Source organism: Oreochromis niloticus, linkage group LG22 (genome assembly GCF_001858045.2).
Source record: "Oreochromis niloticus isolate F11D_XX linkage group LG22, O_niloticus_UMD_NMBU, whole genome shotgun sequence".
NCBI classification, from domain to species: domain Eukaryota; kingdom Metazoa; phylum Chordata; class Actinopteri; order Cichliformes; family Cichlidae; genus Oreochromis; species Oreochromis niloticus.
The window spans coordinates 36,303,338-36,321,298 of NC_031985.2; the positions used below are offsets into that span (position 1 = coordinate 36,303,338).

At 40.4% G+C, this 17,961-nt stretch overlaps 2 protein-coding genes across 2 annotated transcripts; both read left to right on the forward strand.

The window, feature by feature from the left end:
- The first annotated feature begins 128 nt into the window (after positions 1–128).
- Positions 129–10,846, forward strand: ppp1r10 (protein phosphatase 1, regulatory subunit 10). The gene is given in 21 exon segments (XM_003459814.5): positions 129–402; positions 575–856; positions 3,964–4,072; positions 4,175–4,261; positions 4,712–4,847; positions 4,933–4,984; positions 5,071–5,160; positions 5,242–5,367; positions 6,105–6,213; positions 6,358–6,461; positions 6,556–6,683; positions 6,989–7,145; positions 7,274–7,417; positions 7,510–7,756; positions 8,124–8,199; positions 8,307–8,513; positions 8,677–8,812; positions 8,951–9,071; positions 9,073–9,125; positions 9,128–9,310; positions 9,526–10,846. Coding segments are annotated over 19 exon segments (2,424 nt in total). The 5' UTR covers positions 129–402; positions 575–856; positions 3,964–3,965; the 3' UTR covers positions 9,687–10,846.
- A 3,990-nt stretch (positions 10,847–14,836) lies between these two features.
- On the forward strand, positions 14,837–16,955 carry agr2 (anterior gradient 2). The gene is made up of 8 exons (XM_003459808.4): positions 14,837–14,945; positions 15,297–15,421; positions 15,510–15,573; positions 15,661–15,713; positions 15,922–15,998; positions 16,156–16,219; positions 16,531–16,614; positions 16,710–16,955. The coding sequence occupies exons 2-8, from the start codon at positions 15,310–15,312 to the stop codon at positions 16,757–16,759; spliced, it is 504 nt and encodes a 167-aa protein (XP_003459856.1). The 5' UTR covers positions 14,837–14,945; positions 15,297–15,309; the 3' UTR covers positions 16,760–16,955.
- The last annotated feature ends 1,006 nt before the right edge of the window (positions 16,956–17,961 follow it).

A 17,961-nucleotide genomic window follows, 5' to 3' on the forward strand; every position in this document is an offset into this window, starting at 1 on the left:
TTGAAAATGAGGCGTTCCCGTTAGCATGAGCATGTGACATCTATAGCACGTGACAAACAAAAAGACTAGTCGCCATTTTGAAGGAATATTGTTTACTAAATTTATATATCAAAGAATCAGTAAAACTGGGGTTTGTCGATAAAATATGTTGATGCAGCTTTGTCTGTTTTGGATTATACAAAAAATTAACCCATTACTGGCGATTACGGGGAGTAATTCAAAATTAGATTTCCAACAGTGTGAGATGCGCCATATTGTCCTTGATTGGGCAAAGAATGACCGTTATCCACCATTTTGTTTCAACGGAAACGTAAAAAAATCGTTTCCTGTGACGTTAAAAACGTCACGTAGTATAAAAGGTAAATCCCTCCTGCTCGCGCTTATTCCTGGATTTGGTCAAAGGTAAGTGAAGTCAGAAAAACAGAGGGGCTTATTTTCGGCGCATTGTTCAGCTGTTAATGCGAAATTACTGCGGAGTGTATAAAACAAAACATTCAAGGACGTTGATGTTGATGAGGGATGGAATTTCTTTAAACAAATGAAATTAAATGTGCGCTTTCTGTGTGTTTTGCAGGTATGAATTTGCTTTCCCGAAGACTGAGCCGTCGAGGACTTTGAACAACTCAAATTCATGTTTTTTCTTCAAGTAATGGACATTTGATTACTATTTTTGCCTCCAGTTTGTTCCTGAAGGAAAGGCTAGCATTTAGCTATCACAGCCCCACCCACAAGAAGTTTTTCAGTTGATATTAAAACCATGAAGGTTGAAGACATAAAATTATTTAAATAGGATCTATAAGTGCCTTAAAAGCACACTATAATATACCCGAGACGCTGAGGATCTGTATTATCAATAGTAAGTTGATTTTGAAGTTGAATTGAAATTCCTCAAATGAAATTAGTCGTAGACAATAGGCTACCTAGCGGTAGCTGGCTAGCAGGCACCGTATGTTAGCTTGGTTCTTAGCAAATAATTTGAGCATAGACTTGTAGTATGAGCTCACACAGGAACGTGGACGGAAGCAAAACGCTCCGTTTCTTCGTGTGTGAGACGGAATTGAGTAATTATACAAATAAAGATATACCTCGAAAATTCGTAAAATAACCATAAGCAATCTGTTCATAAAGATTGCCGTAGGCACAGAAGGGAACTTTCCAGATCATGAAGCCGGACTTTTTGCCTGCCAGATTTTGTTTTGTAGGGGCTGATCCACGGAACGAACACCCACCGCAATCTATACATAAAGATTGCGTTAGTTTGAGGATTGTGGACATTTTGTGAAGCACTGTGTGTGTGTGTGTGTGTATGTGTGCGTGCGTGCGTGTTGAAATGACGATAATTATAGCACAGGGAGTTCACGAAACGCCTAAACCAGATACTCGGCAATCTGAGGATAAAGATTGCAAGATGACCGGCGAACAAACAGGATTGACAAATGTGGTGGACTAGTTGCGTTTTGCTTTTTGTCCTCGGGACAGCTCCGAGGGCTAGCCGTGTTTTCCTCGGAACTACATTTGGAGTATTTGGCAAACGACTGTGCAGATCAAGTATAGGCTCATACGCCATCGCATTGTCTGACTTTGATACGCATATGGTGCTCGCTGTGTTTTTCCATCAGTACGGTCTTCGCTGTGACAGCGATTGTTTGAAGCAGCTGGTATGTCGCCGAAGTGGTTAACAGAGGGAGTGCTCTTATTAGCAGACAGCCTCCGCCTCCCTCCCCTTTGTCAAGCAGCTGAGAGCAAGAGCAGTCCTGCCCTCCCCTGTGACAGATTTCAGGTTAAGAAGCAGCCTTTTATAGGCTGCTTCAGTTGCCCTTATATAATAGAGGGCGTTTTAGACTGTTGCTCGATTTCTTCTGAGGCTTCTTGATTGAATATATTCAATTTACCGTCTATTGAGTAATCATGAACGATACAGTGACAATATTTTTGTTCCAAGCATAGGCATAGAAAGCAGCCATACATTTGTTTTACATAAGGTATTGGTGATGTGTAGTAACACCACAGTGTGTCTGTGCAAAACTGCTGAACCAGGAACCAGGGTCATGTATAACCACTGATTGTGTGTATATGTGTAACAATTGTGACATTTACAGGATTTGAGTTATTTGCAGTGTTGTGGAGGTCTGAGACTATATAAAACTTCTACTACAACAGTTACGCGGGTAAGACCTAACTGATTCCTCACATCATGACATTTCCATAAATTGGCAAAATGTTTCATTACAAAATGCATTGAAAGAAAATAAAGTGCATGCTTATTATAAAGGTCAGTTCGAGCAGTTATATTAAGAATCATTTGAAGGTTATTCAGATTAACACAATAATAATCTAAAACAATGAAGCATTCATATGTGCTTGAGTGTTCACTGTTTGTTTTTGGCTCATATTGCACTTTTCAAAGATGAAAAGTAAGTAAACACCCAACACCTTTCAGCTTTACAGTCACTTTAATTTGTGACAGCTTCATGTGATGTTTAACAAGTGTTTCCATTTAAAATGTGTTGTTACTACAGAGAGTGCAGTGCCAATGTGCAAAAACAAACTAACCTATAGGTGGCAGTAAGTTGCTAGACTTGTGCCCTCTGGCTGGGATAACTGTCAGTTATCTCATTAAAACAGAATAATCCAATACAGAGAAACTGACACTATGATCACATGACCACAGGTGAAGATTAACAAACTAATGTCACAGTTTCCAAGCATTTCATTCTTCATGCAGTTATTTTCAATCATATTTTATTTTTTCGTTGAATGTAATCTTTGTACCATTCACCTTGTCGTTAGATGTCATAATTAATTAATGACAGTAGATTTTGTTTGTATAAAGTATTTGTTTGTTTTCCCTTTTTCTTACAAAGTTATATTTTTTGCACAAATGAATATGACTGTGATAGATGTATGTTATTAAAAATAAGCACTGATAAGTCATAATCAGCATTACTTAAAAGTACTCTCTTTGGATATTTTGAGCTATTTTTATATAGCTGTGAAACATAAGTGGAAATGTATGATGAAATAAGCACATGAATACCAAGGTAAATAGGTTTTCAATATTCTTTTTGATTTTAATAGTGAAATATTGAAATAAATAAATAAGAAACGATTAATGGCAGGTGTGATGCTTTGTACATGAACTTTATAAATGTGCAGAGTTGTCTGCGTTGCTCCTGCTTCTTTAATTGTATCTTGAAATGGAATGAACAGGGTTTCCTCGCACACAAAATGAAAGCATTATGGCTATGTGCTGTCCTGCAAGTGAAAGTCCCAGAGAGCAGACCCCCTGTGGTACTGAAGAGCAAGTAGCAGTGACCCGGCCTGGTCACTACTTTACGGCAGTTGGTACTCCAAACACCTCAAGTACAAGACATATAGCCTTTATGGCTATATGTGCTGCAAGAAAATGTTACTGACTGTCTGTACTTTGTGATTTGTGTTTCAGGTTGTCTTTCTACTCACACATATACACCAACACTTAAATTATTTGTTAGATAGTTGGTCATAGAGGCCTCCTTTGGAATGGTGCAGTACAGTGGATATAATAAGGCCTTGTTGGCATATGGTGGCACATGTGTGTTCTTCGGGTGTTGTTGATGGAATGTCCTTGAACCGGTTGGTGCTGTCATCCTCTGAGCTGCTATAGGACCGGTTTTGAAGTGGAATCTGAATGTCTTAGTGGTTGGTGGTCGACTCTGCTGTAATTTTGTTGTTCTGACACATTTTAAGGGATCTGATTAATACAGTTGTGAATTTGTGTCCCTCAGTGTGGGGGTGGGGGGTTGTAGTCTTAGTCAAAAGGACAGTCTGGTTGGAATTCTGTTGGACGGTGCCCTGTTTCTCTATCTGGCAGACAAATAGCCCACACTTCATGTGATACTTATTACGACAGACAAAACATCTCCATATAACACAAATGTAATACAGTTGACGAGTGTATTTACTATAGTATTGTGTTTTAAGGTATGGCAGGGGGACCAGTAGACCCAAGAGAGATTTTGAAAGGTGTGGAAACTCTGCTGGGCAAAGATGGAGAGCTCCGCAGTCTGGAAGGAGTCCCAAAAGTGTTTAGGTAAAGAACTGATACTGAAATGTGAATATGCATTCACTGTTAACAATGCCTTGAGTTCAGGACTTAAAATTAATGATTTCTAAACACCTTTTTCCAATGCAGCCTGATGAAAGCTTCAACTAAGATGGTCAGTAGATGTATGTACCTGAACATCCTGCTGCAGACGAAATCTCATGATGTTCTTAACAGGTATGCTGTAAATTGCATTTTGTGTTCCCAGTTTAGATTCTGTTACTCTCATTCACAGGACTTGATAAAAGCATGATAGCTGTTAACTTTCAGTTCAAGTCACACTATTTCTTTTTGACTTCTTATATTTTTCATCCAAACACAACCAAGCACCCTGCCCCGAGGTGCCACCATGCCTGTCAATGTTTGCATATGTACTGTGTCAGCATACACATCCCTGTTTGTAGCATGAATAGAACTGTGTGAACTCGTTTTAGTACTTTCTGGAGTGTAGGCTTAAAATGGGGGAAAGAAGTTTATAGAACAATTGCTTGATCGTGTAATTTACCCAACTGTTGTTTTACATTATTCGTCCCAGTAAATAGTGTTGTGGCAAAACCTGCTTGTTATTCAAATTCTGTCTATCCTTGCATGCTTTCTCTATAATTTGTTGTTCGCTCTTTCATCCAGGTTTATCAGAGTTGGTGGCTACAAGCTGCTTAATGCCTGGCTCACCTACTCCAAAACCACCAACAACTCTCCTCTACTTCAGCTTATCCTGCTAACACTGCAGAAGTTACCCCTTAAAGTAGATCACCTAAAACAGGTACCTTTTATAGTTGTAGTCTCAACACTCATCCTGTGCTCTATAGAGAAACAATAACATCTAACCTGCTTTTAATCTGTCCCAGAACAATACTGCCAAGTTGGTGAAGCAGCTGAGCAAGAGTGCGGAGACTGAAGGTGAGTTAGTTTTACATCAGAAATGAAACCTCTTAAATATAGGCAGCAGTGTATTTTCAATTTATTGCGTTGTCTTTTGTTTTTAGAATTAAGGAAATTGGCTGCTGTGCTCGTGGATGGCTGGATGGCTACAATCCGCTCCCAGAGTGTCTCAGGCAGTACCACCTCTCCTGCAGGTACAGATCTACTTGTTTTTTTGTTTTGTTTTTTTGTGTATCCTATACACATCAGATTTTAAGACTTTTTTTATTTTTTAGATAAGAAAAAGAAGAAAGAGGAGACTAAGGTGCCTGTGCGTGACATGAAGGAAAAAGGTGGAGATGAGGAGAAGAAGGACAAACCCAAAGCTCATGCACCCAGCCACACTAAGATTCGCTCCATAGGTAAAGGTGTAGAGCTGTTTGGCTCTTTCTCCCATAGTGTTCGTAGCTTAGCAAAGTCGTACTAAAACATTTGACAGATTTTCGAGCGCCGTGTACCACATAAAATCGTTTCGAGGTCAGTAAACACAACCAGAATTCATACATAAGGCACACGGGATTATAAGGGGCACTGTTGATTTTCAGAAAAATCAAAGGATTGATTTTAAGTGTGCCGTATTTTCCAAAAAACATGGTAATAACGACGGCCCGCTAGCATGCTCTACCAAAAATAGTGCTTTGTTGTGTATCTGACGGATGAAAGCTAAACCAGTTCCACACCACTGAAGTTGCAGCATTTTTACAAACCAATTCTGGTTCATCCGTTTCATTCAACGATCCGCTTTCGCCCTTCTTATTCTCCGTCGCCGCCATGCTTTTCCGCCATGTGCGTATGAAAACAAAGGCACTGTGCATGCGTGTTTTACCCATATTCTATCATGACATTTCATTTTCTTATCGTTGTCCAACATTATACCGGTATTACCGTGAACGGTATGATATGGCCCAGCCCTACTTACCACTGTTGCCAAATGATTGCTTATAAATGTCCGTGTTATTGTTGTGGTTCTTTCTAAAACTGGGTTTCCTTACAATATAAAGCACCTTGAGGGGACTATTGTTCTGAAGTTGTACTAAGTAAATAAATAAAATTGAATTGTTTAAGTTCTTTGTGATCATCAGTGTTTTATGTTATTTAGGACTGGAAATCGGAGACCCTCCCAACCCAGCCCCTCCTAAGAAGACGCCAACTGCCCCACAGTTGGGTAGCAAGTACAACATCAAGCCTCCAGTTCTCAAAAGACACAGGTATTGCACCTCCACAACAGCCTGTTCTATGAGCAAAGCAGCGTCTTGCATCGTAGTCTTGTAGCTTTCTCACTGGTGCCCTCAGGTGGTACTAACACTGTAATACTAACATTTTTCTTCTTGTGTTCATTTTTTCACCTACAGCTCTGGCTCAGGAGATGCTCCACCTCAGGAGAAAAAGTATAAACCTCTAAATACACCCTCCAATTCCGCCAAGGAGATCAAAGTCAAAATAATTCCCGCACAACGTGAGTTCACGTATACCCACAGAATTTTTGCTCTTAAGGACATGATGGTGACGTATCAGTAATCTTGTTGTTTTTTATTCTTTTCTTCCTGCAGCAATGGAGTGCACTGGCTTCCTAGATGCTCTGAACTCTGCCCCAGTGCCCGGGATCAAGATCAAGAAAAAGAAACCTAGTGCTAACACTACAGCTAGTACCAAGGTGGTCTCCCCCACAACTAACAAGGTAGTGATGGATCTCAGGACAGTGTGACCTCTTTGTGGATTTTATTCAAGATTTCGTTTCCTCGTTGTTGTTGTTCTTAATTAATTTTGTCATTTTTTTTTTAAATTATTGTTGTATTTTATGTAAAAGTCCCCAGAATGAGTCTGGTTTTGCTTGACAGAAAATTATAGACATTGTTTTGCTGTATTTCTGTTAATTTGTGTAGAATTCTTTAGTTTGTTGTTGTGTGAGACACAGAAACCACACAGAATCATTGGTTTTTCTCACACACCAGACACTCACTGCTGTTGACTTTCCTCCTTTAGGCAAGCCCATTTGAGAGCAAACCTGTATATTCTGCGTCTTCTACAAAACCAGCATCTCCAGAAAGTGCTGCTTCCACCACTCCTGCAGATGAAAACCAGGAACCTGAGCAGCCTGGGACCCCTGTTCCCTCTGAGGACCCAGAACCCTCTGACAATGGTAAGTTATTGAAGATGATGATGAGGATGGTAATTTGTAATGAGCACATTTTATATTGCATCCAATGTGTTTTCTTGTTTTGTTGTAAAAGAGCATAAAATATTTTCCTTGTTGGGTCTTGTTTACAGGCGAGAAACCAAATGCTCTGGCAGAACCACGTGGAGAAGAAGAAAGCTTGACCAAGAAAGGCAAGAAGAAGAAGACTGTTCACTGGGCTGAAGAGGAGCAGCTCAAACACTACTTTTACTTTGATCTGGATGAGACAGAAAGAGGTAAAGCTGGAGGGTTCGAATGTTGACATTTTACATTGGGTCTGTAAGTCCTTAAAATATTAACTATTAATGCTATTATACTTAATTCACAGTCAATGTCAACAAGATTAAGGACTTTGGTGAGGCGGCAAAACGAGAGCTAATGATGGACCGGCAGACATTTGAAATGGCTCGTCGGCTTTCCCATGACACCATGGAAGAAAGAGTCCCCTGGACACCCCCAAGACCCCTGACACTGGCTGGCAGTCTTGTCACTCCAGGTGCAAACAGCACAGAGAAACTCACCCAAAGAGACCGTGAAATGGGCATTCTGCAAGAGATCTTTCTCAGCAAAGAGAGGTAGGGCATATGTATTTGTGGTGGTTAGTAAGTGCATTTTTCCAGGATCAACTTGTGCATTACAAATACCAAAAAGATGAGAAAGTAGAAGAAGACGTTTAAACAATATATGTGCTGCTATGCCCTCTATTGTGTGCCTAAGATAACCATTTCAAGCATTATTTACATACATTTCTTTATATTAGAAGCTTTGGTTTTGCTTACTATGGGCATCCGCCATTTTTGAGGTATGAGAGAAAATGAGGAAAAGCCACTTTAGGTCACTCTAAGAAATGAGTCTTACCATGTTCATACCAAAAAGTTAAGTTGTCCTTTTATTTAAACAAGAATTTGGTGTTTACAGTTTTCTATCCTTTCTTGTCATCAGTGTGCCTGACAGTCCACACGAACCAGACCCAGAGCCTTACGAACCCATGCCCCCCCGTCTCATCCCACTCGATGAGGTTGGCTCACTAAAATACACACTCTCTACAATTCTGTTTCTTGCCATTTACATTTCCTACATGTGTACTACCAGCCCACTAAGCTGTCAGTCTGATTTCCAATCTAGGACTCGTCAATGATGGATGAAGGCTACGTAGAACCTATGGACACAACGTCACAACCAGGATCTGGTGAGAGTGCCAAACTGCCGCCTGTCTTGGCCAATCTCATTGGTAACCTGAACAACAGTTCCCGCAGCCCACAAGCCTCCAACACTGTCAGCAACACTGTGCCTCCCTCTGTCAATATACAGGAGCTGCTGTCATCCATAATGGTAAATATAGGACAATAATCACAAAATGGCATTTTTTTCTAATTACGGAACATCTAAATCAGGTTTAATTTCTCAGCTTTGGTAAAATATCTCTGCCACTTCGTTTAAGTTTTCTTTTTATTGTTACTGGCGAGTGTAGCTAATGACAGCTGTCTATCATCAGGGGCCCTCTGGTAACCAGTCTACTGAAGAATTGATAAAGCAACCGGACTTCTCTGATAAAATTAAACAGCTACTGGGCTCCCTCCAGCAGACTCAGAATCAAAACCAGAACCAGAACCAGAGTGGACCTCCACCAGGTGAATCAATTTAATTAATTTTCATCTTTAACTGTTAAATTAAATATTTTCTCCTGTTACCATAGGACCCACTGCGGTGCTTTTGTTTCTCACTTCTTTCTTTTTTTTTCTTTTTTTTAATTCTTTTTTTTTCTGCAGTCAACCAGGGTCTGCTGGGACATGGTCCAGGCATGAACAGCATGAACACCATGCACATGCAGATGCCCATGAATGGTGGCTACCCGCCCAACAATTCACCCGGTGGTCCTCGGTTTAACCATCCCCCCCCCTCACAACCACGGACCACCTTTCAGTGGCGGTGGAGGCCCACGCATGATGGACCACCACCAGGTCAGGGCAGAGGAGATGGCAACTACTGGGGAGATGACTCAATGAGAGGAGGGCCCCACAGAGGGGGGCACTTTCACCGAGGAGGCCGTGGTCGGGGAGGAGGAGACCCAGGATTTAGAGGCAGAGGGCGAGGAGGTCCCAGAGGAGGAGGACACAACAATATGAATGGTACCTTATTTTCAAGTCTTATTTTAATGTGTTTGTATTCTGCACAAAGTTTGCAGACTGTGCAGAAGTATTTAGAATATGTTTCACTTCAGTGTGGTAACCTTGAGTACAAGAAGAGTCATATAATTGTAACCAATCTGCTGCTCTCACCTTCTTTGTTTCACATACGTCACCCTTAAATCTATCATCCGTTTAATGCTGTTTTCTCCTGGCAGACATGTCCAAGAGGCCTGTTTGTCGTCACTTCATGATGAAAGGAAGCTGCAGGTATGAGGGCAGCTGTGCTTTCTACCACCCTGGTGTTAATGGACCACCACTGCCCCCCAAATACCCTGCTAACAACCAACATAATCAGCACCCACAGCATGGCCACTAGGTGATGTTGCAGTCAGCCTGGGAATAACTGAAAGACACTAGACTGGCTGTTAACGGCGATATAGTTAATGCAGGACTTCTGTCTTTAGACAACTACGGAAAGACCAGGATGGTCTCTCCTGAACTGTAAGCTGTCTGAAGTCTTGTTCCTGGTAACTGAAGAGTCTGTGACAGAACAAGAAGAGAGAAGACAAGAGATTGTAAATGAATGACTGGAAGGCTTTGAGATGATCACTGATGTGATGTTTTTATCGTGTTCATTTTTAACAGTGAGATTGAGCTACCATGTGTCACCACTATGTCTGAATTGCTGCAGCTTGGTGCCTGTCTGCTTTGTCACTTTCCAAATCATTAACAGAGTTGGCTGAATGAAAATGTCCAACTCAGCACACAACTTCATTTCCTTCTTACAGTGGCTGTTCTTCATAACCACATGTGACATTAGTTTGTTGCTCTCTAGTTTTGTTGCATCATCAGTAAGATTTGTACTGAAGAACTGGAAACGTTTTCCCTTCCTGCATGAGACAAAACTTTAGAAAAACCAGCTGAACTTGGTTTCATCTATGATTTTTGAAAGCTGGGCCTGTAAAGGAACATAACGATTAAACTGAGTGTTATGTTGCCTAAGTTTGCCTACTCCTGAGAAAAATGCCGCTATGAACTCTGCTGATCTGAGTAGATGCTTTGCTTTGCTTTTTCTTTTCTCCAACAGCAGTGTGTCATATGTAAGCTTTGAGCTCATCAGTTCAGTCATGTGCCCACGTGCGTGTGGTTGGGCAATCACGACATGCCATGCTATTGTCAGAAGAACCGCTGCCTGCCACCTCTGTACTCATCTAAATCCAGGAGGGGTTTGTGTTGTCAGTGTTAAAGATGGGAATGATGAGTCCCTCTGTGGGTCACCTATATTATGTGTTTTCTGTGAAAACAGTCATTTGTGTCTCTTGTGGGACTGTAAGAGGTTTTTTTTGTTTGTTTTTTTATTTTTCACCCTCTACATTTTTTTATACAAATTTGACAGCGTGGTTCAGGTTTTTTTTTTTTGTTTGTTTGTTGTTTTTTGTTTGTTTTTTGAAGGTATGAACTGTATGAATAAATTCATACACATTTTCAGTTGAATTCTTTTGTACACATTGTATTGAATAAATGTTTAAATACTGAGCAAGTGTTGCTGTGTTTTCCCTTGAAGTGTGACTAATGTGAACAACAAACAGTTTGACTGAAATGCTTCTGTACAGCACAGAATCACCTTGGGAATATTTGTCAGTTTAGGTGTTTCATGTGCTTCATTTTAAATCAGGAAAACATCCTGTTCAAGCAGGTCTATCCTCTGTGTGTGTGGATACAGGTGACGTCAGATCCGTGTTATCAGGGTAGGGCTGAGTGCATCTGGTGAGTGAATTGTTACGAGGAGTGGCCTTTAACCCTGCCCTTTAGTGCAAATATTGACCGTGGTATATAGACCACACAAAGATAGAAAGACAGGAGTGAAAGGCAATAGAGGGAGCTGAATTAAGGACACCTCATCACTAAGCTGCTTCCATATCCTGTTGCAAGAAACACGAAAAACATTTAGTGCTATGTCAAGGAACAGAAGATTTCAACAGAAGATTGCCGTCAGTGTAAAAGCAAAGAAGAACACTAAATGAATGCAGAGAATCACATGCAGGTAGAATGTCACAAAATAAAGCTGCAAAGCAGTAAAGGTGAATCTTTCCTGTAAAGGTATACCTGGGGAAAAACTGAGTGACACTATATCATAAGAGGAATACTTTTTCTGAAGCACTTCTTGGAGACTGTCTTTTTAGGACAGGTTTAGCAGATGGTAATCCTAGAAAAGACGTTTGAGACCAAACTGAGGGAAGCGAGGTCACAATTTTCAGAAATGTAAAACTTAAACATAAATGACTGTGGGAGCTATCATAATGAAAGACAGTGGTGAATTTGAATGGGATTTTTTTTCTAAACACCAATGCAATGTTACACTTTCTGAAGTTTGTGAACTATCTACAGATCTGTAATTTGGATCTATATTTGGAAATAAGGTCTATGACTATGGATACTCAGATCTGGTCTGTGGGCTCTGTTTCCCCTTCTTTCAGTAAACTCACTTCCATGTATACTTTCATCAAGCCCTCTTTTTGTGTTATTTGACCTGTTTAGTAACACCCTGATTCCCTGTGCCTGAGGTCCTTGACCTGTTTTTAATCTGCCATCAACCCAGCTCCAATTCTACTCTGCCTCCAGCATCCTCACTTTTCTCACCCCCTTTCAGCAACTGGTTCTCTTCACCAACCTGCCACACTGTGCAGAGCCCATCTGCCTTCTCAAAGCACTTTCTAAATGGCCTGCATTTGTATAGCGCTTTACTCAGTCCCTAAGGACCCCAAAGCGCTTTACACTACATTCAGTCATTCACCCATTCACACACACATTCACACACTGGCGATGGCAAGCTACATTGTAGCCACAGCTGCCCTAGGTCGCACTGACAGAGGCGAGGCTGCCGGACACTGGCGCCACCGGGCCCTCTGACCACCACCAGCAGGCAAACATGGGGTTAGTATCTTGCCCAAGGATATTTGGCATGCAGACTGGAGCAGCCAGGGATTGAACTGCCAACCTTCTGATCAGTAGATGATCTGCTCTACCACCAGAGACTTCTGTGAACACTGATACAGATAAGCTTGTTTGCTTCTGGATTTGGTGTCATAGGTCACATCAGTGAAGCCAAAGCATAGCTAAGGTTGACATTCCTTTTATAATTTCATCCTTCTTTTGTAATATTACCATCCCATCACTACATACTACTCCAATAGTTTACATTGTACTTACATTGCAGCCACAGGAAGATTATTATGAACCAACCAATAGATTATTCATTAAACTGCATGCCTTAAAATTGTATGATTTAGTTAATCTCAACATTGCTATGATAATATAAAAAAGCGCAAAATAATCTCTTCCTAAAATGTATTCAGAGGTTGTTAGACATTCAACAGACATAAGAAAAGATTCAAAGGTTCAGTTCAAAAAGCAGAACTGAATTTATGAACTGAATATATGGAATGTATTCCATGGAAGCTAGGAAATAGGCCCTGTTCACTTCCAGCATTACATCTGTCTTTGGTGATTTGATGCAACTGGAAAGCTATAAACTAGCATCCATTCCAATACAACAGACATGATGATATGTTCATGGTGGTTTAAATAGGAAACTGAGGATTTGGAGCTTTTAGAAGATACTATGACAAGCGGCAAAAAAGCCACCATGATGATTATGAGGTTCAACTGGTAACAAAAAGAAATGTGAGTCTTTCTCACATTGCTGGTGCAGGTCGTGGACCTGAGGGACAGTGAAACAAGGAGTTACTAAAAAAGGTCAAATAACACGAAGACCCTCAGAGCGGCCAGATTTAGCCATTGTGTTAGTTCAATAGGTGAACTGGACAATGGAACTGGAGAGCTAAGCTGAGACAGATGCTGCAGGTCACGATTAGCTGACGAGTCTCAGATGTACAGGTGAGTTGGCTGAAGGAGCAGAAAAGGACCACCACACCCAGGCAGAAGAACACACACAACACAGACTGACACAAATTGCACCAGGAAAAAGAGACACGAGGGAAGGGAAAACAGGGAAAACATCCATTTCCTTTTCTTAATCACACCAAAAGTTGATGTAAGTTACTAATAAAATCTGTTTGGTCAGTTCCTTTGTCATCTGTTGTTTAACCTCATTACAAAACAAATAAATAACTAAATGTGTACGTGTACATGTCATCGTGTAATGATTAAAATTGTCAGTGCAGCGGGTCAGTGGGTCCTGATTGAATAAAGAGCACATCCTGGTAGAAGAGGATATTCATCAACCTGGAAACCCGTGAACTGCGTCTATTAATGACTTATGAATACCTATTTTATCAGCTTAGATAGAAACCATTTGTTTTAAGCTACACAAAAGCTGCTTAGATAAAAAGTTATCAAGATTGGAAAAGCTTAAATATTCAGTATTTTAACAAAAACCCAAATATGTCTGTTACTGTAATGTAAAAATGCAAATCAAATTTTCTCAAATTATCTCAAGAGCATCCACACTCTGCTTTTATGAATATGTTAGTGCCCATAAAGAAAGATGTTGCTGAACTCAAATGAACGTATTACTCTGCTTCCTGGAACTGAGCAGAGGAGAGCGAGTGTGTGTGGACTGTTAGAAACTGCAGGCAGGTCTGTGGTGAAAGGGCTGATTCAATCAGAGAGGTAGAATGGCTGGAACCTGAACAAAGCTGCTATTGACAGCAGCTAGGTGACCATGAGATCCCCGCTGCAGTGCACAGGTGATGGTTGAGATGCTCTGAGATAAAACCCAGGCAGGATACAAACCTCTGTCGATCGTGAATTAGTTCTTGTCTGCTAACAAGTCCTAGTTTTGAAAAACTAAAAGCTCAGGTCATAATTTTCTTTCATGCAAAGCATCATTCATGCTCTGCACGACTATAACAGCAGTCTACTTTGCAGCAAAGAGGATATCAAGTTGCTGCTTTGTGCTCTGAACCAATCACATGCAGACCAATCATCATTCAGTCTCTGATCGCTTTTCTATGTTTAATGCTGACTTGGCCTTGGATCGAAGCCAAACAGCCCAACTCATCCTGATCACACCTGTGCAAAATGTGCATCAAACTAATTATTACTGTAGTAGCCAAAGGAAATGCTCTAATTCAATTCAGTTTTTATTTAAATTTAAATAAAATCATGCCTTTATATTGTAAGGTAAAGACCCTACAACGATAACACAAACCATGATTTGACAATAACTGAATACCTATATCTGCTAAAAAATTCAGATATTGCTTACTGACAAATATGGCCACATGAATATCTTTTTATAATCTTAATTTGTAAATAAATCCTCTTATTCCTTTTCAAATTTTGATTTAATATTATTTAAAAGGGTGCTGCTCCATCATGTTCTCTTCTGGTTGACAACGGTGTGTTGAGTCCCAACATAAAATGTTTAAATCATACTCTTACAACAGGATGTCTTTGTTCATACACACGGAAAATGCAAATTATCCACTTTCACTATGAAGTTGGTTGGCAAACAAACTTTTGCGTCACTCTGGCATTCCTGCACAGAGAAGTGGGGGAGGGAAGAAGGTGGGCTCTCAGCCAGCAGGTGCTTAAATACAGGACAGGTGAAGCTAGAGACAGTGCAAGTCCAGGAGCTGCCCACATTTTCTACCTGACTATTCCGGAACAGGTAAGCTAAAGAACTTGTCGCCGTAGCTTTGTACCTTAACCTTTTTTTTCTGTGAATACTCTACTATGTGAAATAATTCCATGTCATAGCTAAAACTTTACTGAGGAATGTTCATTACAGGAAAAGAAAAAGCAAAAAAAAAGCATCTGGATTTTTGTTAAAATAGTCTTCTCTATAAAAGTGTCTCTTCAGTTTTGCTTCCCTTTCTGTTACTGCAACTTTTAACAGCTAATGTGCTGATAGAAGTGTGAATGCAGTTCCTTTGGCAAAAATGCTGATGCTTCAAGTCTAAAACTGGTATGCATTTCTTAGAGGAAAGATTTTGTAACTGGTTTTTGTTTGCTGTTTCAGGTAAACTTTAAAGATGGTTAAATCAGCGCTGTCTGTGCTCTTGGTCCTGCTAGCCATTTCCTCTACCTTTGCTGCAAAATATATCCCCAAGAGTGGGAAGAGGGTCCCACAGACTCTGTCCAGAGGTATGTGAGTCATTTCATTCACGCATTAAGCCCACTATTACTGAGGTAAAGGATGCACTTATTTCTAATGGTGTCTTTGTCTGTGCAGGATGGGGTGATCAGCTGATATGGGCTCAGACTTATGAGGAGGGTCTTTACTGGTCCAGGTCAAAGTAAGACATAGTTTCAAAATAAAAGTCCAAACTTTGGCTTAACTCTAAAATTTGCTGAAGCTTATGATGGGCTGGTTGGTGTTTTAGGAACAAGCCCCTGTTGGTCATCTTTCACCTTGAAGACTGCCCACACAGCCAGGGTGAGTAGCTCTGGAGAAAAAGAGAAAGTAGCTGCTATTGTTTGACTTATTAAGTTACTCACTGTGTTTGTTCGAGAGAGAAGGAGTTCTGTTCTGTTTGAAGACTGAGCCCTTGTGTGTTTGTTCATATGTGATGTCACCTTGGTCATCCTGGTGCTGTTCTCGACACATCCGAGTTATAAAACTTAAAGTCAATTTTCTCTCACAGCGCTGAAGAAAGTCTTCTCTGAGGATAACGAGGTCCAAAAAATCCTTGATGAGGACTTCATCGTCCTTAATCTGGTGGTAGGTTACAACACCTGGCCAAAATGAAGTATTTTAAAGTCTTTCAGTCTGTATTACATTTTAAGACACAATTAACAATATTACATTTTGTGGTTCAGCACTGGCACGTACGTTTACGGTGCCCATAAAAAAAACTGTTCTTTTGCTTCTCCTACAGTATGAAACCACAGACAAACATCTGTCCCCTGATGGCCAGTATGTTCCTAGGCTCCTTTTTGTTGGTAAGAGCTTGAGATTGTGACATATCCTTTATATATACTGGTAATTACTATTACATCTATCAGTGTGTTTTATTGCACTGAATCCTTTTAATGTTTCTCAAGGAAATTGCATTAACTATTACTACCTGTATTATATGCCAGTTGCTGTGAAAAATCCTTGCCTATCCTAACCTATTATGTAAATGAATATTCTATAGAGACAACATATCAAATGTTAAAAATCTGATATTTTATAGTGAAATATTATGATATTATAGTGTGATGCACACAACTGGCGTTTTTTCACTTACCCAGTGCCAATTTCTCCACAGACCCCTCAATGACAGTGAGGGCTGACATCACTGGTCGCTACGCCAACCGCATGTATGCCTATGAACCAAGTGACATCAAACTCTGTAAGTGTGGCAGCCTGTATTGTATTACGATGCAGTTTTTGTCTGCTTGAATCCATTTACACTGTGTAATTAAACATTTCCTGTCTCTTCCTCAGTGGTTAGCAACATGCAGAAAGCTAAGAAGCTTCTGAAGTCTGAGCTGTGAGCACCAGGAAGACACACTGTGATGCTGATCCACAGCTGCTTTCTCCACAGTTTACATATGAGAAACCACGCACTGGAAAAATTCTTCTTTTCACCTTCACTTGAAATGTTTTCTCCCTGAATTCCTTCCTAATGCTTGTTATTATTACTGTACGACAGGAATATTGAGTAAATAAATGAAGCTGTTCTCACTGACAGATAGTCTGCCTTCTTATTTGCCAGACTGTGTGGAATCAGATCTTTATGTTTAATCCATGTGTAATCATACTGACAACAAAATAATGAAATGACTGTTAACTTCAGCACATTATTTTCAGTGCCTGCATCAGGTCTCCATCAGACCAAATCAGACCAAAGTGGTAATATCTGACCATAATACCCAGCACCATAGAGGCAGCCATGGCTGAGGAGGCAGAGCAGGTCCTATGCTAACCACAAGCTTGGTAATATAAACTCTGGTTCCTCCAACCTGCATATCAAACTTTCCTCTGGCAAGATACTGAACCTAAATGCATCAGTTGGAGTCCGTGAATGTTAGGTTAAAAGCAAATAGAAAAAAGCACTTGTGAACTGGAAAGTGCTGGTACTTTAAATCAGTGGATTTGGGGTCAGTTAATGTTTCTGTCACAACTCTGATTCAGTGATGTATCGGTGACAATCAGTTGATTAGCATGATGATCAGAGACTGACATGATTTGCCTACTCTGTTTGACAACAAGAAATAATCATGTAATGACCCCTGATCTGTAAGCACAATGTCTGTCAGTCAGACAGTTTTATTCAAAAGAGCTGGTAAGGAATCGCTTCAAGAAGACTGTGTATTCAGTAAAGTTGACATTCTGGATGGGCGGGTCCACACTGCTAGCACTGAAAGCTTTTTTGTGTTGCTGGGTAACCCAGTCTCAAGTCTTTTCAATTACAAAGAACTGGCTATGTTTGGAATCTGCAGATGTTTTGCATATTTGAAAGTAAGTGTGTGTTTGTGTGTGCGCTGCATATAGCTCATCAGAGTCAATCAGGCTTATCCTGTTTTTGGTTAAGTCTGATTTTGTCCCTTCCTGACCTCTTATAGGTGGAAGCTGACTCAGAGGGTTTACCCCCCCATAACAAAAAACACTCCCAGGCCCTGAGGAGGTGGCCACTTTTTTAGGGATTTAAAGACTTGTGGGCTTGGTTAAGTTGAGGGCGCAAACCATGCCAACC